Here is a 24,510-nt window from a genome sequence, read left to right as displayed (position 1 = left end):
AACCCCTTTTTGAAGAGAGGCAGCTGGTTGGGAATATAATGTTTTTAAAAGGTGACTGATGAATGCACATTATTTGTGTTCATTTTTGTAAAAAAAGGGGTAAAATACAAGGCAGTCTTGACAACTTGGCTCTGTAGGAAGCCTCATAATTTTACAATGTAATGCAAGGATCTACCTTATTTGTCAGTGCATCATACTGGAATACGAATTACTTCAGTGTTGGAAGACTTACAACCCCAAGATATGGGTGAATGATCATGCCAGTTTTGTCTTCTCCCACTTTTTTAAATTTCAAGTTCTTTGTGTCCCCAAAAGACATCCTTGGCCATCTGTACCACCCAGATTCAATAGGTACAGTTAGGGTTACGGTTATTCCTAGAATGAAGGGGGGCTTATGCTACCTACCTATTGTGTAGTTGCAAAGATGCAGGGCCTGTCAGAGAAAAGGTGGTAACACTAATTCAGCACCACAAAGAAGACTGGGTACAGAGGGGTTCAAAGCCAAAATCTGAGCAAGCAACATTCTTAAGTTGGATTGGATGAATCTGTTCTGCTTTCTTCCACATGAGAAAAAACAGCAGCACCAGAGCTATTTCTGTTTACAGATATGGTCATTTTGAATGCGAGTCTTACTCTTAAAATGCATATTAAAATAAACTGTGAGGTGGTTGTGCAGGAAATACTTTAGACCAGCAGTGCAGGATCTACAGTCCTCGGGTAATCCCTGAAACTCTGTCATGCAGTTCAGTTCCCCAAGACTCCAGTCATAAGGGTGTTGTATTTGAATGTCTCTTATATTTTACAAATGCTTGCTTTACTTTTAATTGCCTCACTTAAGGATTTAGGACTGGGTGCTACTTAAGGAAGGAAAGCAAATAAGACCTGCAGCTCTGCCATTAGAGTTTAGCTGTTCTCTCTCAGCAGCCACATGCCCCTTCTTTAAGCCCCCTTGGAGAACATATGCTTCCTGCCTTGCCTTACCTGGTAACCAGAGACATACACCAGCTGTCTGGTACATTAAACAAGAGACTCAGAGAAAGTAGTACCTTCCAGTAAAGATAACAGCAAGGCTGCTGGTGATGGGAGACCACAGGGCTATTTTAGCTGCTAAAGCAGGAGACTTAACCACTTTGGAGCAGCTACATGTAGATGGTGGTCTGAACCAGAACATCACGGATGGCTTGGGAGCAGGCCTGGTCCATCATGCATCGAGAGCAGGCAGGCTGGAGTGCCTAAAGTTCCTGGTACTGCAAGCAAAGCTTCCCGGGAACCAGAGAGCAAACAATGGTGCTACTCCAGCACACGATGCAGCAGTCCTAGGGAACTTGGCTGAACTACAGTGGCTGATCAAAGATGGAGGGTACAGCATGCAGGTAAGGTGGTTGGCATAAAACGGGGGTGCCTATTCAACAGCTACAGAAAACTGTGATGCTTTTTTACAGTTAGACAAGCACATGTACTTTTATCCATGCTATTGCTTTTGGTTAACAGAATGTGAGGAAAACAGCTCTCTGTCTACAAGCAGAGGCAGAAGAACAGTCAAGGTGCAATAGTGAAAAGGGAAGCTACTCAAGGGACTCGTGCCAGTGGGCTCCTGCTGGGGCGTGAGCCTTTGGCAGGTGCCCAACCATGCATGCCTGTGACTCTGGCCCTTCTCCCTCCTCTGGGGCTTATACATATTGGCTTAAATAGCATAAGACTATTTTGGCTTCCTGTATCATCTGATATGCCAGTCAAGACAGGTTCCTGAGCACCTCGAAGAGATCATGCAACACATACATCTCTGTGTAAAAGCAAATCCTGAGTCACTTCTCATTAGAAGGTAGCATCACACAGAAGTGGTCCCCCTCAGCCTGTCATCTGCAGAAGTTAGATCAAAAACAGGACCATTGTGTTTTGCCTACATGCCCTTAGATTTTTTTTTAAAGCAGAAAATCATATATTGGTAACACTGTCTCCCTCCTCCATAGGAACTACTGACTTACTCGAAGCAATATTCACACAGTTTTGCTAAATCTGCAGCACCCTTATCCCCTACATTCTATCCTCAAATCTGAAGTAAGATGCCTTGGGTGGACCAAGCCCCTGGAGTTTCAGCAGTTCCTATGGTGCTTCCTTTTGCCAGAGGGGCTGGCAAGACAGGAGGCCTGCAACAGAAGGAAAAGACTGCGGCAGCCATCTAGCACTGACGGCAAGTGTGGCAGGACTCGGCCTTTCGAACCTCTGGGCCTTCAGCAGAGCCTGCCTCTGCCATTCTGTGATGCTGGGCCTGGAGAGATTTCTGCTGGTGGCAGAAGTAGTGGCATTGAAATGCTCCACATAGGAACTACTTCATGGAGTAAAGCTGCTGTTTTTTTTATAACTGCCATGCAGAACAGTCAATTAGGGTTGACTGCAAACAGCAGCACTGCTACACACATGCTCTTTCAGTGAATGACTTCTGTATTGCAGAAGTCTTGTAACCAGTTGTAAACCAGTTCTGAAAGTGCAGCTAAAGTGGGAAAGAAGTGGTCATTGCTCCAGTACCGTTTTTAATTCTCTCCTTAGGAACAAGATGCTTCAGGAGCTTCTCCACTCCATTTGGCTGCTCGCTTTGGACATTCAGAAGCGGTTGAGTGGCTGATCCAAGCAGGCTTTGACACTGCAATGGAGACGCGGGAAGGAGCCGTGCCAGCTCATTATGCAGCCGCCAAGGGAGAGCTGACTTGCCTGCAACTACTGATCGCTGCAGACCACAGGTAGGCAAAAGCTGCACGTATGGCTCTTACGGGGGCACCACAGAATGCAAGGTACCATTTCCTAATCTCCGCCTTCCTAGCCTATGATACCTGAGGTGGTGGTGTGGACTATATATCACTTTATGTTGCAGGTGTTAGAGGAGATACCCTCTAGCAATCTCTACTTAGTAGATTTATATCCTGCTTTTGAAGTGAAAGTCTTCCAAGCAGATCACAACATTTATACATTGCAATGGATTTATTATGAACCATACATTAAAAGCACAACCAGCCCAGGTGGAGTAGTGGCAGATGCAGAAGCCTGGTGTTCTCTTTGCTTGTTTGCCTCTCCTGAATTATTCCCTTGGGGAGTTGGTGGTATATTGCCCTATAGAGGTGGTGACCACTCAGCTTGGGCAGGTGCAGAACTCTGATTTTCCTCCATGTTTCTTTCTGTTAGGAAAACATTTTTAACTCAACCAGCCTGCTGCTTTTCAGGTAATTTCATTTTTTAAATGAGACGGCAAAACATTCAAACACGGCTCTGCCTCAGCAGCAACCATGTGATTGTCCCAGGGACAGTTCTACATTCCCACCTCTCTCTGGTGCAAATAGCCCAGCTCACAAGCCTAGTCCATAAAATAATCTGCCAGCCAAATGATATCCTTGTACCAGACTAGTCTCTTCAGTATACTGTTGCAGCTCTCTACCAAGGCCATGGATGCATAGGGTTATGTTGTATATATTATGTGATTGATAGATAGATAGATAGATAGATAGATAGATAGATAGATAGATAGATAGATAGAATACTCGAGGCAGAAATCCTTTTGCTTTATAAATGTCTTAAATACAGTGCATACACAGAGGAAGCAGTCTGCTCAGTGCTGCAGTGTGGGTACACATCTGTGTGAGTTCTGCATCTGAAGCTGTACAGAGAGGCTGCAAAAGAGTATATATTCTGTTCACACAGGGGACTAGTGCATATGGAAAAAAAGCAGCTGAAAATGACCACATGCAAACATGCTTCTGATCTCTGAGAACATAAAACAAAGCAGTTTTCCTGGTGTTTTGTTGCCATGCCACTGCATTTCCAGATGCTTTGCCTTTGTTTGTCGAGGGACAGAAGGCAAGCGTGTGTGATCTTAATTGAAGAGGATTGTGTTTCCAACAGTCACCACAACCATCTGCCCCAATGCTCTTATCCTCTTCAGTGGTCTACTATTGCCCAGCAGCTCTCAGTATCAATTTTCCCTGCAAGAAATGCAAAAACTCTACACCAGTTGGGGTAGTTACTCCCTAATGGTGCAATCCTTCATCTATTGGTGGAGAAGTATGTGCCCTGGAATTCAGTGGGACTCAGTCCCAGCCAGGGTGTGTTCATGTGTGTATTTGGGATTGCAAACAAAATCTACAGTACTCCCAGGGCAATGTACTTTCAACAAAATAAGCTGAACTGTAAAACTGAGGAGTAAGAGTTGACCCAGGGTTAACTTGGGGTTTTGTTAAGGGTGGGTGGGAACTAATTGACTTGGCTCTAATTTTATTTGATTTCGCTACTTGAGTTACAGCTGTGAGAAGATAAAGCAATGGGCAGGGTCAGCTCCATCTGGCTTTCACCCATCTTGGCATATCTATGAAATGGACTAATTCCGTCCTTTTGCTCTGAGCTTGCCTCCTCACCTCCCTACTTCTGAAAATTTGGTGTTGTAGCAACATCTGTGGAGTGCTGCTTTAGGATCACCATTTTGGTCCTTTGAACCTTCAGCAATACCTTTCTAGTTGATGTTGTGCACATGCATCATATAGGGGCATCTGTCTTGGATTTATTTCTCCTGACCAGCCTCTGTGCTCACCAGTATCACCCTACCCACAACTAGCCCCAGAAGCTTGGTGCTGAGATTGTGGTGTTTAACTGTAGCCCACTAAGCTTATTCAGTCTTCCTTGTGTAAAGGAAGAAGCTAAAGGAGCAGAAGTATTGGGAAGGGACAACCAAAATAGGAGAGGTTAGCTATTTATTTGTTATATTTATACCCTATCCTTTTTCCTTTCAAGGCACTCAAGGCAAATTATATAAATATTCTCCTCCTCTCAGTTTTATTCTCACAACAACAACCCTGTGACGCAGAGAGTCTGTGGCTGGGCCGAAGTTAACCTACAGAGCTCCATGGCTGAATGGGGACTTGTACCCAGATCTCCTGATTCCTAGTCCCCCACTCTTAAGCACTATGCCAGCCTGCCTCTTATCGAAAGCTACTTGAGCTAGGAACTTAGGAAGCCGGGGAGACTATTTGTCTAGCCTAGTAACAGCTACTCTAACTAATAGTGCCTCTCCAGTTCCTGAAGCAGAGGTTTTTCCATCAACTGAAATATGATTTTTAAGAGAAGATGCCACAGATGGAGCTCTGGGCCTTCTGCTTCCCAAGGAGATGCTCTAGCACTGTCTGCGCATTGACATGCCCAAAACTGGAACTCAGGGGCGTCTATGGAATTTTTTTCCAACCTGCTTCCAGCAGGAAAATGCCTCAGGACAGACCTAGCATGGAGTACTCAAGATGGTAAAAAAGTATACCAGAGGCAAGCATAGCTAAGCAGTGACAAAACGCAGTCAAGACCATTATCACATGGAGGCTTAAATCAACTTTGAGTAGGGCCAGCCCTTCCATTGGGCAGAGTGAAGCAGCTACTGTCAGAAGTTTCTAGGAAGGCAAAGCTGTATGCTTTCCCATAAGGTGCCATGCTGCCTTCCTGGGCAGTAGAAGCAGCCAGCATAGAAGCAAGATTTACTCACTAGTCTGGTTAATTCCTCTGTACACCATCATGCCCTTCATATCAGGAAACAAATGTCTGAGGGTGGCCCATCCTTGGAGTCCCTCTTGAGCTCTTAAACCTGACCGTTATTAGTGTGGAAGAAAAAGTGGTAGATAAGTATCTGGAATCTGATGGACCATTCTGCCCAAGGCAACTTTTTCTTTGCTCTTCTTTCTGTAATTCTTAAGCTGATTTAAATTCTCATGTGTGAAATGCCCTAAGAACCAACAGTGCAGCTTGCTAGAACCTATATACGCCAGGCAACAAAAGATACAAGCCATCACAAAACCCTTTTGACTGTTATCCACAGGTGAGGAAGATGAGATTGAAAGCAATGTGGTTGCCCCCTTCTGGCAAGTAAAGCAACTGAACATGAAGTGCAAAATAAACACTCAGAGCAGAAATTTATGCAATGGTTTCTGTTTGTTCAGTTCATTTTAGAGCCTACAATGATATTTTTAAATAAGACATTCATTTATATGACCCCCATGCAAAATGTTTCATTTATTACACTTTATCTCACTCTTTCATCAGGGCACTCAGAGCACCAAGTACCACCCATCCACAGTGGTGAAAAATCCTGCTGCCACTTCTAATATCTCCATTCACTTCTCTTGTGCAACAGTTGTGTGAACAAGCAGACTCGGAGTGGAGCTACCCCGCTGTACCTGGCCTGCCAGGAGGGCCACCTGCACATCATCCAGTTTCTGGTGAAGGACTGTAAGGCTGATGTGCACCTGAGAGCACACGATGGCATGCAGGTGCTGCACGCAGCTGCTTGTGGTGGCCACTACGCCATTGTTGTCTGGCTGGTAAGTCTGCAATTTGACAACTGAACGCATAGGCTCTTCTAGGTGAGTTTCCTACTGAATATCTGTAAAGTGCTAGTCCTGCTTGTGGTTGACCTTAGAAGGCATTGCACATTTAGAGAACTTTCATTGCTCTGTCTGGTCAATAGAATTTCTATTGAAGCTGATCAGATTTTTCCATCAGGATCTCCCAATGTCTTTTACTTTTACAAGCCTATGTTCCATTTTCCCTTCTCCCACCCAGTGCTTTCTGTTAGCTCAACACTCAGCTCATGTATAGATAAATATTTAGTACCAATTTGATTGGTCTTTATTTAAAAAATGAAAAAGAATGACACTCTAGGAATCAGCAGGATAAAATTTCTTAAAGGACAGCTTGAAAATGTGAAGTAGATTACCAGAAAGTGCTTGGAATCTTTGACTTTATATTTATTTCTTAACAGAATGCAAACTCTATATGTATGTATTCTTAATAAAAATAAATACATATCAATGTGCAAGAAATCTATACCCCCCCCAAAAAATAATGTCTAGAAATGCAACCATTTTTTTCTGTTTTCTGTTTTTTCAGTTCTGATCAATAACGAGTCAATCAATTCCATCAAGTTATCCTCTACAGATTATTCTATAGTAATATACCAAACTATGGGACTCTTATCACTTTACTAACAGCATAGGAGCTCTTTTAAATGCTATGATTTAATTTGCTTGTAACCCAAATAATTCCCTCTGGACATCCATTATTATTACTGCATTACATTCCGTATAATATCAAGGTCATACCAATGTTTTTAAAGCTTAATTCTAACTATTTTTCAAGCAGCTCATACCATGATCCAGTGTGAGCCCCATGGCTCAGGCGATGGATCAGAAAGGGTGGCAAATCATGCCCCTGCCCATCTTCTCCTAGGCCATCTGCATGGTAATTCGCAGGGCCATCAGCAAGCCTGTCCAGTTCCCTTCTGTCAGCTACCCTCTTGACCTGTCCAAAAGAGAAAAAGCCAAGGGCCTGCACATACCTGCTAGCAGCCACTGCTTAAGAGTACCTGCTGGCCATGAGCCACTCTTCTGCTCTTGTAGCAGAGTTTTCATAGCTTACAGTTAAAGCTCAAGCAGCTTTTTGCCACAGTAGCAAAGCATCCAGAGGTTTTTTGGTTGTCCCCACACCATTGCCACTATATCACTTGCAAAAACTGGAGAAGGTACATGATCATTTTGCTGCTGGGCAGGATTTTACATTGAACATTGGGAGAAAGTTAATAGGAGCTGGGAAAAGGTCTTCCCTAGGAAATGAAGGCAATACCTTGACAGAATGGGCATTAGAGTGGCAGATTTTGTTCACTGTAAGCAAGACTATTGCAATGTAATATTTCAGAAACCACCAGTGCTTCCAGACCGTTTATTTTATTACATGCCAGATTAACCCGACTTTTGAAAATTAAGTACATGCATTATCTGTAACACCAGTTGAAGGCGGGGTGTGGGGGCAGGAGCAGAATCCATCACAGAAGGTCAGTCCTGATTGCACTGTTTAATCTCCCTTTATTTTGTGCAGGTGACCTTCACGGACCTCAGCCTCACGGCACAAGACGCAGAAGGAGCAACTGCACTCCACTTTGCTGCCCGAGAGGGACACGCCACCATTGTTGACAGGCTTCTTTTGATGGGTGCCGAGGTGGTGCTGGACCGCTGGGGAGGCACTCCCCTCCATGATGCTGCAGAGAATGGGCACTTAGAGGTATTTGACGGCAGCATGTGGAGAATATGGGATGACGGGCTGGCCAGAACTCACTTCTTGCATCGCACTTCCCCTGACATTGTCTCTTCCTCTCAGCCCCAACCTGCCCACCAAGAGAACACCTCCGAAGTCAGTTTGCACACTCAGAGTGGGACACCCACAAGCAGGATCTAAATGCAACAGCACCCTCCCACCCTTGTTCCCCAGCAACTGGAGTATGTAGGATTGCTACCTCTGATACTGGAGGTAGCCATGTAGCCATCAGGACCATTAGCCGCTGATAGCCTTCTCTTCCATGGATTTACTGGATCTGGTAGTGATCTCTGCATCTTGTGGATATGGATTTCATAGCTGCATGATGTGCTGCATGAAGAACTACTTGCTTTTAACCTGTGAACCTCAGATTACTTTTGCAATTGCAACAATGCTAGTATGTGGCACTTACTCAAGGTACACCTTCATAAATACTCCTCCTGCTTGTCATGGAGTTGCAACATTTCCTGGAAGTGCAAAGTGTGTCACCAACATATATTCTTAACGTACCTCATATTGCACTGTATTACTTCACACGTGACCAGGAAGGAGTGATTGCAACTGATAATAAAACTGGGACAGTAGTGTCTCAGCAACAGAAGGGGCTCCAGTTTAGACTCTATCCTGAGGCATTAGTATGTGAGAGCAGGAAGAAATTTCACTATTTATTTATTTATTGGATTTATAAACCGTACCCAGTAGTCCCATACAGGACTACCTGGGTAGTGAATGAAAGAGAATCAAAAGTGAATGCATGATGCAGTCCAATAGAAACAGTTTTTCATGTGGTCCCAACTGAGCTTCCTTAAGGATTCAGTGCACTGTAGATAATATGGAAGCTGGCCCTTTTCCAAATCCAGCATTGGAACATGTTTGTTTGTTGTTGTGCCGGTTGCCCTTGGTAACTGAGCGGTTCCATCTATCAGCACAAGTTTGAAGAGCTGAAACTGCTAGGCAAAATACCTTGTAATGCAATTAACCTGAATGGCAAAGATCTTCCTATCTGGACATATTCAGGAGATGTGAACATGTTATAACAGCCTTCTCTAACATGTTGCAGCTTCTGCTTCTCCCTGCATGCCTTGTCTTCAACTGAATATGTGGCTTTGTTGTTGCTGCCAAATTTCAACAACAAAATTTCTGCAGCAGTGATCTCAGCAGTGTGGTGGTGGCAGCCCTGTGTGCAATAGCAGTCAGAAATTGGCTCCCGGTCCCTCTGAAGTTGCCAGCTCCAGACCACATGGATTTGCAGTGTAGTCCTGTCATACTGGCCATATTGGTTCAAGATTATTTTGTCTGAAATGGCAATGGGAGAATGCCAGTGAACACAAAATGGCTTGACTGAATGGAACTGCATAGCACGGACTGCCCGTCACAGCCATTCTTTCCTTGCAACCAACATACTCATCAACCAGTTGCAAGCTGCTATAATAAGTTGACAATCACATAGCCTTCAGTGGGATAATTACTGTCACATCAATTGATTATTCGTTCTGCCCCTAAGTCATTGCCACTTAACGACAAACAATTGTCTTATTTGTGGGAAGTGCTCTGGTAAACAAATTAGAGAGAATTCCCACCTGCACCAGGGAGCTGCTGGCTTCAGTGTGCATGAATGGGTTGCATGTGGACTGGGGTGATGGTGCTGTCAAATGCTGATGGTGCATTTATTTGCAGTGCTGTCAAATGCTGATCTCCCACCAAATTGATCCAAGCATCCGTGACAGAGATGGTTACACTGCATGGGACCTTGCAGAATACAATGGACACAGGCAGTGCGCCTGTTACCTGCAAGAAGTGCAGAAGCTGGTAACGGAAACTTTATCTTTTGATATACAGTTCTTGGCATCTTTGTGAGTTACTGAAAATGGCTTGTATGTTGCAGGGCTGGTCCTTTAGGTAAGCTGCTTAAAAAAAGTGAGAAGACATCCATATGATGAAAAAAGTAGCTATGTTGATCTCCAATCCTTTGTTAAAAATACAGGCAGAAAGCTAGTCTTTTAAAAATGTAGAAACAGTATTAATGGAACACTTAGAGCAAATACTGAGAAAATTCTACAAAATGAACTATTAATTAGAAACACAAATATTTATTGAGGGATGACAAGCAGGTTGGAATGCTGAATAGGAGCATTCCATACAGCAAAATGTGTTGCTGATCCACTTGCCAGATAATAGATTAGTCACTGGGTGGTTCATGATGTGGGACCTCTGAATTCTTGGATTTGTTTGCTTCATGGCCATTTGATTCTTGTCCTCTTGAGCCCATCCCTCTGCTTCAACAAGCCCTAAGTGATCAAGAGAGCTGTGCCACTTAATTTCCCCCCATCTTATGAAGCAGCTAAGTGCTGGAGTGAGAGGCTGGCCCGCTGCGACATCCCAGAAGGAATCCAATCTGTGCTCCTTCTGCCTTTGTGGCTATTTTTGGCTTGCTGTGAAGCAGAATGGAAAATTTTCACCTATGTCCCTAGCACATGGTAACAACCAGCCAGCATGCTGCCAAGCATTCAGTCTGGCTCTGCCACTGCTGGGACACAGATACTAGAAAGCAATTAGCAGGCAACTGATAGCAAGATAAGAAACTCAGGAGGAAGAGCACGGAATGCTCTCTTGGATGGAAGTTTTAGCCAAGCACCTAGATTTCTGGAAGTTTCCATGGCTGAGGCTCTCCAGTGGCACAGGAAAGTACAGCAGGGCAATGAACTTGAGAAGGTGGCCTTGAAATCCTAATCAAGCGGTTAAGTTTCACCAAACAATAGTAAATCTTTGCCACAAACTGAGATTTGGAATAGGGCCTTCTGAAACCAGAGCCCTCTGTTATCACTCAGTTTCCCAGTAAAATATTGATAAGGAAAAAAATCTCTCTAGAACACTCCTTGGCAATGGCTGATTAAAGCAGCACTGCCTACCTATGGTCTTGCACATAAGAACTCTGGATCTTTCCTCTTCGGGTCGTGTGGGTAGATGAAGTTGGGAGGTGGGGGAGAACGTCAGAAAACATAGTTCTGTCACTGATCGACCCGATGCACTTTGTTCTTGCATAAATACACTTGGAAACTACTCTGCTTCTGCATACAGTGTATATTTGAAAAGGAGTAGCAACCTATAACAACTGAACCTTTCTTGGATGCATTACTGAGCAGGATTAGCTTTGGGGATTTTTTTTAGTCTGGGAATGGTCAGACTTTAGGCTTAGGAAATTCACTTTAAAAAAACAAACAAACCCTGAGATCCCCCAGTCAGAACTTAGTGCAAAAGACGTGCCCTTAAAATTAAAGAATTCTCACCCCAGGAACTTGTATTGAATACCAGAATACTGGAATGGAATGGAATGGAATGGAATGGAATGGAACATGAGCTGTTCCTGGCTAGTCCAATCTTTCTGAATTTCAGCAGAAATTTATGGCAGGGAGCAGAATTATTTTGTTGCCCCTCTCATTAACTATTAGAAGTCAGAAATCCTATGCCTACTAATCACAAATCACAGAGGGATCTACCTTTAGACCTTTTGTTTGACAGACACACAAAGGCTCTACAGAGTTCCTTTGGCATCTACAAGCAACAATTTCACACAAGAACATTTTTCATACTAGAATCTTTACAGTCATAGAATCATAGAATACTAGAGTTGGAAGGGACCTTGAAGGTCATTGTAACATTTAATAGTAAATGTTACAAGATGTCAGGTGAAGTCTAGTCTAAAGTGAAAGAAAAAAGAAAAGAAAAGATCTGAGTCTGTTTTTTCCCCTTACGTAATTTGCAGTGCCAGGTTAAGACAGTCCTCTTTGCAGAGGTCTTAAAAAACTCTCCAGCCATTCAACAGCCTGAAATGATTATCCAGGTGCCTTTCTTTTATTCTTGGCTGGACCTTTTTATTGTCTTTTAATATAATGTATTTTCTGCTATTTTAAATTAATTTATAATTCTTGTTAATGTTTTAACATATTTTATTGCTTTTATACTTTGTTGTAAACCACCCAGAGAGCTTCAGCTACAGGCAGTATAGAAATGAAACTGATGATGATGATAAATGATGTAGATTTGGTTACCAGAAAATCATATATTCCTGCACCAGTCCCTTTAACTTGACACAGGCAGATTGTCTTTGTGTTTCTTGTCTGATACTACATCTTTCATCAATATTCCATTAAGTAGCATTGACTATCTCACCTGTCATGACACAGCCTACCCTGACACTTAGCAAAGGAAGCACCTGGTGACTACATGAATACTGGGTACAGACTGATTATTTCCACTAGATGTTGTATAGCTAGAAAGAGTGGTGCACAGGGACCCCTGTGAAAGAGGTGCATCCTTTAACATGGTGCTTCTCAAAGCACACATGGCTGCTTTTAAAAAATTAGATGAGCTAGACTATTTCCATCTCCATGAAAGCTACTAATGTTACAACGATTAATCAGGCAGATCCTCCAATTTGTTACTAAAAACTATGCACACAAACACATGCACACACACACACACTAGATGTAGTATTTAAGAGTTTTTCTACATGAAGCTGTCAATCCACTGCATCTACTTCCAGTTTCATTACAGAATTCAGATCTGAGCACTACAGAGTATTTCCTTTCTTGCTTTTCCACTATATAACCTCTAGGTGACAGGGTGGTACAACAGAATAGCACAAATATATTAGAGGAAATTGTGCTTTCTTTCACAATTGGAAACAAAGTCCATTTTCCCTGCTCTAAGGAGGTAATGGAAGCTGTTGTTTACAAAAGAGAAGCAAGAGTAGAGGATCATGACATTGTCGAAAAACCCCAAAATGACCATGAGTAAGGAATAACAAGCACATACCAAATGCCTCAACTCTTAAGCGGTTGCACTCATGTTTACAAGTGCCCTGACTTCAAGATGCTCATTCTCTGCCTTTCCTATACTCCCAAACATCCTTTTTTCTTCTCAGAGAGGCAGGATTGTTTATTTTAAATCAAAACATATTTTTGAAGTGATGATAGGACTGACAAAACAGCCTCTGTTGGCATAGTACTTATTTCATTATTGGTTTTAGTGGAAATGTCATGATAAGCAGAATCTTTTTTTTAAAAGAACAGAATGGCAGACTTAGGGTGCTTTTAATGTGCAATTACTTTGCTATTAATGGAGTGTTATGATGGGTCTACATGACATCATCTTCCTGTGTTTTGCAACAGCTTCTTTCAGTTTTTTCCCTTGCTATACATTTTTTTTAGGAACAGAAATCTGAAATAGTTGCAAAATGCACAAGGTTCATTTCTGTGGAAATCAGCTAAGTATCACAGAAGAGCAACACATCTTAGTATTATGTATTATCAAGTCATTTATTGTGAATAACACGCTCATGAGAGTCTGTAGTGTTAAATACTCCTGTGTCTGTACAAAAAGCCACTTTCCATGATTGTATCACATGCTCCTTGTAGTAGCTTTCCCTGGAATCTGTGTGGGAAGAAAGCATTTATATTTCTGAGGACCACAAATGCAAGGGAAACCTTTGATGTTAAAGTGCTCAAGTATCCATTATGTGCATCCAAGACCATTTTCTATGGTGCAGATTAACTGAATTGGCTGCTACTAGATTCCATACAGTGCAGGGGGTGAAATAGCCAGTTTCTGATCCTGAATAGGGGTAATCTTTTCTTTGTTAATCACTTGTTTTCATTTGCTGTTCTTTCCTTTTCTGTAGTTAAAATCACCAAAATGTGGTCCAGCCTTACTACATGCTTTGTATCACCACATCAAGTATCGGTAATGTTGAAATCATAAAACATGCAACTTTCCCTACCTAACTGTAAGCATAAGGGCAGTGGCTGGTTGATATGCCCTTTGTTTTTCTTGGTAAAGACCTCCAGGTGTTCTGCTTTCTACCTTTTCTGTAATTAGCTCCACTGTATGCAGTTGTCTATGCTAAGCCAATCTTTGTTCACTAGCGTCCCCAGCTAGAATTACATGTTCTTCTCAGCACTTTGACATACATGGTTCGATCCTGTTTCCACTTCACAAGTACAGCCTTTGTTCCATTATAGATCATTTACTTCTTATATTTGTGTGATGTCTTCACAGCCAGTGTTGGACGGCATTTTTCCATCAGGGAACATCCACCAGAGCACAGCTGTTTGCCAGCTCTTGGGCAGTTTTTCTTAAGGAAGCCATTTTTCCTCCGCTATGTTTGGAGCTGGAACTAATCTACTTCAACTTCATTCCATATCGCAGGATATCTAAAGCATCTATAATTGGTTTCTATTCATGCATACCTATAAAATCTCCAGGATGTTTCACTAGAAGTTGGTCAGATATTAGCAGTCTTAGTGTTCAGCTGCATTGGAATAGGGGTAGCATCAAATGCTTCCCTTAGTTGGCTTGAATTTTGGAACAAAAGTCCAAGAGAGGTGCCTGCGTAAGGCTTCAGCAGCACAAAGAACAAAGAAGCTTATAGTGAAAAGAGCTAGCAGATTAATTATGACAAAAATGCACTTTATGAATCTGATGAAATGGGCTCTAGGTCGTGAAATCTTATGCCATAATGATTTTGTTAACCACAAACAGGGTTGCCTGGGGAAATTGTTCAGAGTAAATTCCTATATGAATTGTTGTATACCTTCTGAATGAATGTACAGATCAGAATGTTGCTAGATCTCACATTTCTGTGAATTTTATTCAGTTCAAAGCTCAAACAATGCAGTAAAATGCATTTGAGTATATCATAATACTCATGCATTATAATGCTAAACTATGCTCAGTTTTTGTTGTTCTAAAATCAAGGGTGTTTTTGCATTGGCTTTTATACACCCCAAGAGTTTTGGTAGGGGCTGTGGTGGCGATAATTAGATGACAATTGCATGCTCAGGAATGGAGCTGAGCCTTCTTCCGGAATAACACTTGAACATTCCATAGCCTTGAAAATTCTTAGCAAGTAGCTAGTATAGTAGTAATTATCTCACTGGACAGCATTAATTGTTCCAAGTTCATTTGGCTCATAGTTCATTATTTTATTCCAACCCCTTGGTTAAATTACACTTTTGTAATCCAACTCTGCTAATTGATTATATCCATATATAATGTATGGAGGCTGATCTGAGGAGAGAAGTTATTCCTGCAAAGGCCATGCCACAAATGACAGAGCTACTGCTAGATCTCACAGCTTACTTTAAAAAACCCACACATGCTTTAAAGCCACTGCAGGGATTTCAGTTTTGTTCAGGATGGTGTACCAAGGAATGGATGTGCAATCCTTTGCCTCTTTGCTCTTTCTGAAAGCACTACTCTGAAACTGCTGTTAGTGGTAGTTAGTTTTACAGTGTTAAAAATATAAGCATGAGACAGGTAACCTGTATTTTTCCCACTGTGCAGCTGATAGCAGCTTTAGGGAGGGGCACTTTGGACTTGGAAACTAACATTGGTGGGGGGGGCACAAAAAGAAAGATTAACCCCCCCCCTCAAGTTGCTGCTTTAATCAAAATTAGAGTGTCCAGTAGCTGCTTTTAAAAAAGAAGCCATCACTTCTGATTTGGTTTTAAGTGTTCAGAGAGGAATCCAAAACGCTTTAGCAATTCATTTTATCTTGGAAGAGAAGTACGCAACTCTCATGGCATCTGAGGCCTGCCCCTTTTTTTGGCCCTATTGGTCATGAAGAGAGATCCAAATGCACAAGTGCCTTAAGAAGCATTAATTGTGTTTTGGCTCTGCTAAATCCAGACAAACTCTCCCTGTTTCTGTCCAGAGCTCATCCATGTCAGGAAATGAATGGAAAAGGAAGAAGTAGTTTGGGGAGTCAGGGCAGCCAGCCATGTCTTTCTCATAGAGCCAGAATTTCCAGTCCCCATGTGCTTTCCAGCCACCTGATGCCCAGCCTTCAAATATTAATGCAATGCTAATTGTGACTCCTTGACCTTCCCCCTCTCTCCTCATGGTATCTACCACACAGCACAGCCTTTGCCTGCCCTCTAGACAGAAGAAGATATCCCATACCTGTTTATTTGGAGACTGGGTAGTAATATTCATTGGTTTGTTCTGGCCGTCTGATCTGGGTCTGGTTTGTTCTGGATGTCTGATCCTAAGGACTAGATCTAAACAGAGTGGGCTTTGTTCCTCTTCTCTCTTCTCAATTCTGTTCCAGATGGAACCCAAAAAGGACCAAAGGTTCATCTGGTAAGTGTCTCTCTGAACACTTTTGTATTTCGGGCTGTCATTTCTGCCCAATGGAACCCACGAGGCCCTCTACTGGTAGTGGTAAGGGTGAGCATTTTTCCCGACTTAGATTTCTGCTAGTCAGACTAAAATCTCCAGTTCAGAGTTAGATATCATGACATCCTCCATATATTTACAACACAACTTCCAGAAGCCCCAGCCAGCATGACAAATGAACAGGGTTTATGGGAGCTTTAGTCCAAAACTTCTCAAGACACCAGAAATTCCCTCTGTAAACTTCTTAAATCCTTTCTCTAGACAGTCAGTTTGGGAAGTGCAGAACACACCAAGAATATTTGTATGTCTTGAACTCTAGCTATGCTGTGTGATTTTGTCTTGGATTTATATTTTGAAATGCAGTCTCACTGATGGGATTTCCCAGTGTCAGATTATGTCTTTGCCTAGGTTGGTCTTAAAATACTGTATGTTTTAATAGATTAATTGGTGGGGTTTACACGAAAGTCGTATCTGTTGTTATTTTGCTTGTTGCATTAACATTGGTCTGATGATAACACTGTTAACCATGCTCTTTCCTTTTAAGAAGAAAATATAGGGTTGAATTGCAAAATGGAAATATTCTCATACATATTTCAATATGCCACCTACATACTGAGATTTTAGTAACACAAAACTATATTTCAATCTAAATGAATCAGCCTTTGTTAAAACTCAGCTGATTCATCATGAAACATTTTCATTTTTTTAATACTCCTAGCATTACTGAGGACTAATGTAATACCAAGGCTTATAAAGCAAAAACAGCTAAAGTCAGTCATCTAAACCAGAACCCCACAAATGCTCTCTCTGTGCCTAGTTAAAAAGCAGATCCTCTATGCACCTGAGACTTGGTTGGCCTCCTCTCTCTTCAGTTTTAAAAGGGCATCTTTAAAAAAATGGCTGGGCCTTAATTATTAAAGTTTAATCCAGTTCAACCCCTTCTGACCCATTTTTTCTCACGCTGTTTCCAAGTTTGGACTGATGCATTTGTTTTTACTCTGTTATTTTTGTTATTATCTGTTATGTGCTTTAATCTGGAAATGACCTTGAAGGCACTTTTCAGGACCAAAAGGCAGGGTAGAAATTTTCCTTTTGTAGCTGTGTAATGCAAGAGGTTGTAAATCCTTTTACTGTCTAAACATGCATAGAATAGCACACTAACATAATTAGGTTTATTGTGTTTCCATGTTTCAGGTGTCCTGGTTTCAACCAGAATGCTTGCTTGATTATTCCTTCTATTTCGTCCTTTTGGCATTTCATGTAAGATCATGGCTTTCAATTTACTTGCACAGAAAATCAAGTCATGTTTTCCTGCTCTAAGCCATAAAAACAGAAAGTGAGTTGTATTTTCATATCTGTGTACAATTATCTGTGTCCCAACAGGCTGAGCAGCAGTGTGTTTCTAACAGGCAAGAGGCTCAAGCAGTGAAGAGCCTACAGGCAACCAATAAATACCTCATAGCTGCAGTTGGACAAGAGTGTCATCAAATACTGAGCAATGACTTCACAGGCATGGAAAATGGCAAGGTAAGGGTTGTGCTTTTTTATTTTAATAATCTCAGTACCTCGTTATGTAAAAACTCTTGCATGATTTAATCTCAACACCCTGTGCAAGGTTTTTAGCCTCACCCCTTCTGTGCAGAAAGATATTATCACATTCATTTTGGAGATGAAAAACTCAGAGGATTTGCATCATGCAGGTACAGTAGGAAGCAAAGTGCAGAATCTAACTTTGGGGTTCCCCATCATGGTGCCTGGGGTCACCAAAGCAACTATGAATATCGTGGTGCCATCAGACTTCCTTCCTGTTTTTATTTTATTTCTTCCAATTAAAAAAAACTGGGAAGCTAGCATGCTGCAAAGTAAAGGGCTGGCCTCCCAGCACCCTATTTTATTTGGGTACAAAAAAGTGGGGCTATTTTGCAGCTTAGATAACACCTCTGTCTTTAGGTTTTTGGGCAAGTTGCTTTGGGAAGTACTCTTGCTGTTTTGCTTTACAGGAAATGAATTCTTTGTGACAGGCCATGCTTACTCCGCCAGCTGTTTTATGAAAAGGCAAGTCCCCGCCCCAACACACACGCACACATAGTAGCCATTTTGTGGGAGCACCTATGACACTGTCTCAGAATTCCAAAAGGTTAGGGGACTTTTGCTGTCAAGATGCCTTTGTTGCTTTTCATGCATGAGCCACTACAGTCCGGCATTTAATGGAAGAGGCAAGAAAACACTCAGCAGACACAGGGATGAAACACTGCTTTAATTTCTCAGCAATGAGACCTCTCAACGTCCTGTGCCTATTTTTAGGCCCAGCAGCCAATGAGACCTCTTCAGTCAAATATTAGCCCTACATCAAACATGCAGAAAGAAGCGAAGAACACTCTTCAGAAAACACCCAGTGAGTAAACTTCCTTCTCAACTCAAATGCTGGGAAAATGTCTTTCCACCCAAAACGCACATTTTTGTACATGGTTTCTTCTCAAATACATCTCTTTAAACGCACTTCCCCCTAAAATATGCATTTGTAATACATTTTTGAACTGAGAACTGTTTGCAAAATTTGGAGGAATAATCGGTAGGGAGGATAACGGAAATCTTATCTGTTCATTGGTCCAGAAAGTACAAGTTAGGACAGTTTGCTTTAAAATGTTGACCAAACAAAATTCTCCACCATCCCTAGTACACTTGGATATTCATGTTACAGGGCTGGCTCTTCTCCCATTTGTCAGGATCATTCCTGTAGATAATGTGGGGAAGGAAAAGAAAAAGCAGGAACCACCAATATGGGAAAAAGAAGAGAGGAAACTTCCAAGTCCAAATAAGTGCACTCTTTGCATTACAACAGAGTCACTAAAAACTAAGATTGTTGATCTTTGTATTTCAAAGTATCTTTGAAATATAGGGGAACTAATAAAGCAGACTCCCCAGCCTAGTACTGTCCAGATGTTTTGAACTACAACTCCCAGCTTTCCTAAGCATTGGCCAAGCTGGGATTGATGGGAATTAGCATACAAAACAAATGGAGGGCACCAGGCTGGGAAAGACTGCAATAAGGTATACTTCTATGTGTCTATATAAGTTCTTTCTTCCTCCACCACCTACTGTTCACGTGAACCAGAAGTGATGTGAACTCACTGGGTATTTGACCATTATGTTGTGAAGAATCACCTTCAGTTCTTTCTTCTTGCCTCTCTTGCTCATTCACTCTGCTTGTGTTATATGCTGCCTGGTTTTTTGTTTGTTTGTTTGGGTTGTTGTTTTTTTTTTTGCCCCTGAGGCCAAGAACAGCTTTTGATGGAGACTATTCCACTTGTGAAAATGAGTTATTCCATTCCAGCAATTATTTTTCTCCATAATAAGTAACTGCCTGGGAGATCTTATTAACAGACTTCCCCTGTTGTGTCTAGATTGGTTCATAATAAATGCACAATGTGCCCTTGTTGGCATGACAAATAGTGTGCATCTCTACATTACTTATTAAGGAAAAATGAACCTTTTTTTAATTATGTAGAACAGAAGTGCTTAGGATTATCAGTGGACAATTATATCTTTAGCTCTCGGGATAGAATTTGGGGGCAACAGGAGTAGAATAGCACTGTATTTGTCTCTGTTCCAGCTTCAAAGATCTTCAACATGGACGCACTCAATGAGCCCAGCCAATCCATGGTAGCTGAGCTGAAGTTCAGTGAATCCCTGCAGAAGGTAAGGATTATTGCATTGTCTTCAAATGTGGTCTGTTTCATGATAATCTTCATTGCTGTCTCATTTATTTGTATTCTGTTGCCATTCCTATGATCTCTTCTTGGTTTTTTTTTTCATCCAAACCACTTCTGTATTGCGTTTTGCTTACAGTCGGCCTAGTTATTTATTTAACTGTTATGTGCCTCCAAATACTTTCAGAAGGGTTTAAACCAATGCACACACAGGACTTCTCAGCTTTCTACTAGAGCTATTCCCTGTGATTAATCTGAGAAAATGTATAGTAAAATGGTTTGAGGATCATTTGTGGTATGGGCTTAGAAACTGTTCTTTGAACTGCTAAAAAGGTCATTAACAGCTACAGTTGTCCTCTATGCAGGGCGAGAAAACAGTGCCATCAAGAGCCATAGTACCAAGCACCTGCCCATCAATGCTGGATGAGATGGGGAAGTCTGACATTGATGCCCTGGTGCCTACCCATGATGAAGAAGGCTGTTCTATCCCAGAATGGAAGCGGCAGGTGATGGTGAGGAAACTGCAGGCCCAGCTGGTATCTGAAGAAGGGATGGGCAGGAAGGTACCGTACGCAGCAAAGAGAAGGAAAGGCGTTATCACATTGTCTTTTGCCATTTATACACTGACTACTTTTCATCACTTACAATACTTCCATGTTAAGTACTTCATTTGGAATCCTGTGCCAGGAATGGAGAACTTGTGGTTCTCCAAATGTTTTTCCTTACAACTCCCATGATCCTTCCCCACTGGCTCTGCTGGAAAAGGGCTGAAGCAGATGTTGGCCACAGAGCAAGGCATTGTGCATTTCTCTCTTCTCTTCCCACCCTTCTTAACACATTTGGTGCAGTAGGGAAAAAAGATGGAAGAAGCAGGAGGGAAACGTGGGCAGGTTACAATTAGATGACAGTGTCATCTGAAAGCCCTGTACTATTCTGAGACTGAGGCAGGGCCATGAAATAATGAAAGCTTAATCTGGAAGCACCCTCAGTCAGTCCCTCAGACAGAAAGCTCTCTTAAAATAATTTTCCAGTTGCATATCCAGGGTGTCTGATAAGTTAGGGACATGTAATCCTATGATGGATACTTTTAGGTGTGATTCCTGCCTTGATCTGTGAATGGACTTGATTATTGTTGATGCATCTTCATTCTTTGACTCCACTGTTTACCATGTTGACATCTAATCTGTGGCAGGCTGGCAAGAGGGAACTGCTGTTTTCACATTTGACCGATGACTTAATCCATTCTAGTTCCTCACTTTTTTCCCTCCCCCACGCTAGAGCAAGGGAAGCTGCACACTGCAGATGGGCGACTGGCAGTACTCCCAGGTTCACAATGCTATCCTGGGCCCCTATGGGGAACTACTCACTGAGGATGACCTGCTGTACTTGGAGAAGCAGATTGAGAAGCTGCAGGTGAAGAAGAAATGCCAGGCGTATGAGAGTGAACTAGAATGCCTGACTGAGGAGCTACAGACTGTTCTCCCGGCTCCCATCGTCAATATCACAGTCAACCAGCAAAGTTCTAAAGATGATGGTCAGAAGCTTCCCGCTTGGTGCAACCATATGTCTGGAGTGGTAAAAAGCATGTCCCTGTTGCTTACAAATATCAGTGGCCTGAAAAAGGAGGAGGAGAATGAGAAGGAGCTTCCTAAGCCAAGTAAAGTCAGAGGATTTTCAGGAGGCACTGCTAAAAGGGAGATCTTGGAATGTGGTGTGTCTGTAAGAAATCTGAGGGGCAATTTTGAAAAACAAGATCTTTTGGGACAATGCAAACCTTTTGAGTTCCAAGGATTGGAACTGGGGACAGGTGAGGACTCAACCCCTCAAATGTTATCGGGTACTTCTAAGGGCAAGAGGGCATGGGACTGTGGGGAACATGAGTTCAGAGACATGAAAAGTGCCAGCGACTCTGGAGTCAGTTGTGAGGAAACCTCTTCTGAAATGGGTGGATCTCTTGTCTCCACAGTAGAGGCTAGTAACCTGCGAAAACAGCGTATAGTGCTGCTTTTTCTGAGTCATTGGAAGAAATTGGCCTATACTCCTTCCTTGAAACTCATGGCCAGGAAGGCTCTAGGCACTCAACAGCCTGGAAAAGTGGGGCTGGTCGAGGTCATGGCAGAGGTCAAGAAGCAACAGGCTCCTCTACAGAAGTCTTTGACTGAAATGAGCAGGCTGGGTCATTTAGTTCAGCAGAGATACACCATCAAGAACCTGATCAAGCATTGGAGAGATGTAATCTCTCTCGTGCCATCTCAGCAGATCAGGCATCTCAGTCACCAGCACACTGTCTATTCTCCAGAACAATTCCTGCCCTGTGTCAATGGTGAACCTGCTGACTATAATAACTTAACTCTTGACCTGTTTATGCTTGGCTATTTCCACATTCTGGAGTTGGACCTACTTCCAGAAGAACGCAAGGCTAGGCATCTCCTTTGCTTTGAAGTTTTTGACCACTTGGGTAAGCATCAGTGGGAAACAGTGCGCTCCTTTCACAAAGCAGTAATGGATGAGATTGCTGCAGGCAAAAGAAGCTGGAAAGATAGTTTTGAAGATATTAAGATTCAGTTTTTTGGTGATAACAAGGACTCAGTTATGAACACAGAACTAACACCACCACTAACAAATGTGAAACCAAGATCCAAAACAAATATGACTCTTCAACAGGAAGCAAATATCCCAGGAAAATACTTTGAACTAGGTGGCTTAAGCAGTGATGATATCTGCAGATATATTGACAGGAGTTTTGCTTTCTGGAAGGAAAAAGAGGCAGAGATCTTTAACTTTGATGGGTCGGGACTTTTACATTAGCTGTCTTGATGAATGAATAAAAGTAAGATTCAACATGCAGAGCATGGAAGGCTGGCCTTGTGAAGTATGACCTCAGTAAACAAGCCTAAACTGTTCTTTTTGAGAACTGATAGAAATGTCTACAAGATGCATGAGCTAAGGAGCAAACTACAAGTGGCACCGCAGCTCTGTGTGACCAAATCCCAGTAGCTACTTCTCTGTTGCAAATCATCTTCAGGAGAAGAGACAGGAGGTTTTGCTAGCATTCTGGGTCTGTGTTTACTTTGCAAGTAATTCCAAGGCTCTGTGTGTGTGTGTGTGTGTGTGTGTGTGTGATGGGCTTATATAATAGCAGTATATAATGGGCTTCCTAATGCATCAATTTAATTGTCAGTGATGTTTCAGTTGTTTTTCGGTGGGAGGCAGAACCTCTGGCTTGGAGACCAAATGTGGCTTTCCTAGATGCCAAATCCAACCCTTCAAGGCTCTTCATGCAACAGGCCTTTCCCCTAACCACTGATTGGTGGTTTCTGGGATTGTGTGCACATTTTTCTACATTTTAAAGGTTTGAAATGTATTTCCTCAGGCTCAGTTACTAGCAATAAGAGCTTTATGATGAATATGCTGGTAGTTTGGCCCTGCTCGCTAGTGGATTGTGATCTCCAAGAGCTTCTCAGAAATTTGGCCTGTAATATGAAAGGTTCTGTGCCCATTTTGTACATTTGCGGCATTTTACTGATCATTGTTTTTAGCTGTTTTAAATTGATTTGGATATTTGTAAGTCACCTTGAATTTTGCATGTGTGTGTTAATTGAACCATGTCCCTAGAAATTAAAATAATTATGAACCCAGCACTTCCACTAGTCATAAAGGTAGCTATCTTCTAGGTGTGTGTTTCAGGACTAACTAATATGAGGATTTCTGCTCTAGAACAGCCCTCAAGCAAAGATAGATCCATCTGATTGTCACACAGAGAGGTTTGTGCCTGCGTGCAATCACAGAACTTACCAAGGAGATAAGGCAATTACAATGAAACTGAATTAATTTCAGGCTTTATGGCCACTGATTTAGTATTCCATGTATCTTTCTACAATTTCAAAAAGGGAGAGCAACAATATATTTTCCAGCTTTTTCTGGTTTTGAGACATTTATCACAGTGTACCGAGGAAGTGATCCAAACAAAAGATGCCATCAAATCGGTTTGGCTCACTCTTCCTCTCCAAATGTCTTCAGAAAGTCTCCACACCAAAGCGACACCCCTTCTGGAGTGCCTTTTAACATTTGCTGACTCTCTGTCCACTGCAGTGAATTTGGTAGCCAGGTGTAGTAGGACAAGTCTCCTGCCCCTTGAATGGTTGTATAAAGGCATGAAAAGCTAAACCTATAGAAATTTCCTCTTCTAGAGAACTACTAAAGTTGTTGAAACCCTGCCCTCACCCTGGCAGTGACTCTTATACTTCTGAAATGAAGAAGTTTCTGGTTCGTAAACCTGTACGCCCGCACCTGCAGCCCGATGGGTGCTCACATATGGAAGAAGAGCAGGGGATTGGACTTGATGGCCTTATAGGCCTCTTCAACTCTGCTTTTACTGTATTCATGTTCTGCTGTTTTGTAAACATAGGACAAATATCTGAAAAGATGTCTCATGCAAATATTTCATTTGGTAATTGTGTATTCTTTTAACTTACACTTTTTCTTTCTATTTTAAATAATTCTATGCAGATGT

General features: G+C 42.1%; 1 protein-coding gene across 3 annotated transcripts; it reads left to right on the top strand.

Moving 5' to 3' along the window:
* The first annotated feature begins 119 nt into the window (after nt 1-119).
* ESPNL (espin like) lies at nt 120-23,638 on the top strand. 3 transcript variants are annotated; one of them, XM_044435088.1, is made up of 10 exons: nt 120-1,373; nt 2,548-2,738; nt 6,155-6,341; nt 7,894-8,076; nt 9,787-9,918; nt 17,671-17,814; nt 18,592-18,682; nt 19,901-19,986; nt 20,363-20,560; nt 21,276-23,638. In XM_044435088.1, exons 1-10 carry the CDS (start codon nt 1,080-1,082, stop codon nt 22,803-22,805), a joined length of 3,036 nt encoding a protein of 1,011 aa, XP_044291023.1. In that variant the 5' UTR covers nt 120-1,079; the 3' UTR covers nt 22,806-23,638. The 3 variants fall into 3 exon arrangements, with proteins under 3 accessions (XP_044291023.1, XP_044291005.1, XP_044291015.1); XM_044435070.1 differs by lacking the exon at nt 120-1,373 and having other exon boundaries at nt 2,260-2,738; nt 20,363-20,509; XM_044435080.1 differs by lacking the exons at nt 120-1,373; nt 9,787-9,918 and having other exon boundaries at nt 2,260-2,738.
* The last annotated feature ends 872 nt before the right edge of the window (nt 23,639-24,510 follow it).

The sequence above is a fragment of the Varanus komodoensis genome, unplaced genomic scaffold (genome assembly GCF_004798865.1).
Source record: "Varanus komodoensis strain SLA01 unplaced genomic scaffold, ASM479886v1 scaffold1, whole genome shotgun sequence".
NCBI classification, from domain to species: Eukaryota; Metazoa; Chordata; class Lepidosauria; order Squamata; family Varanidae; genus Varanus; species Varanus komodoensis.
Note: the sequence above shows the minus strand (reverse complement) of the source record. Positions and strands in the feature narration are given on the sequence as shown.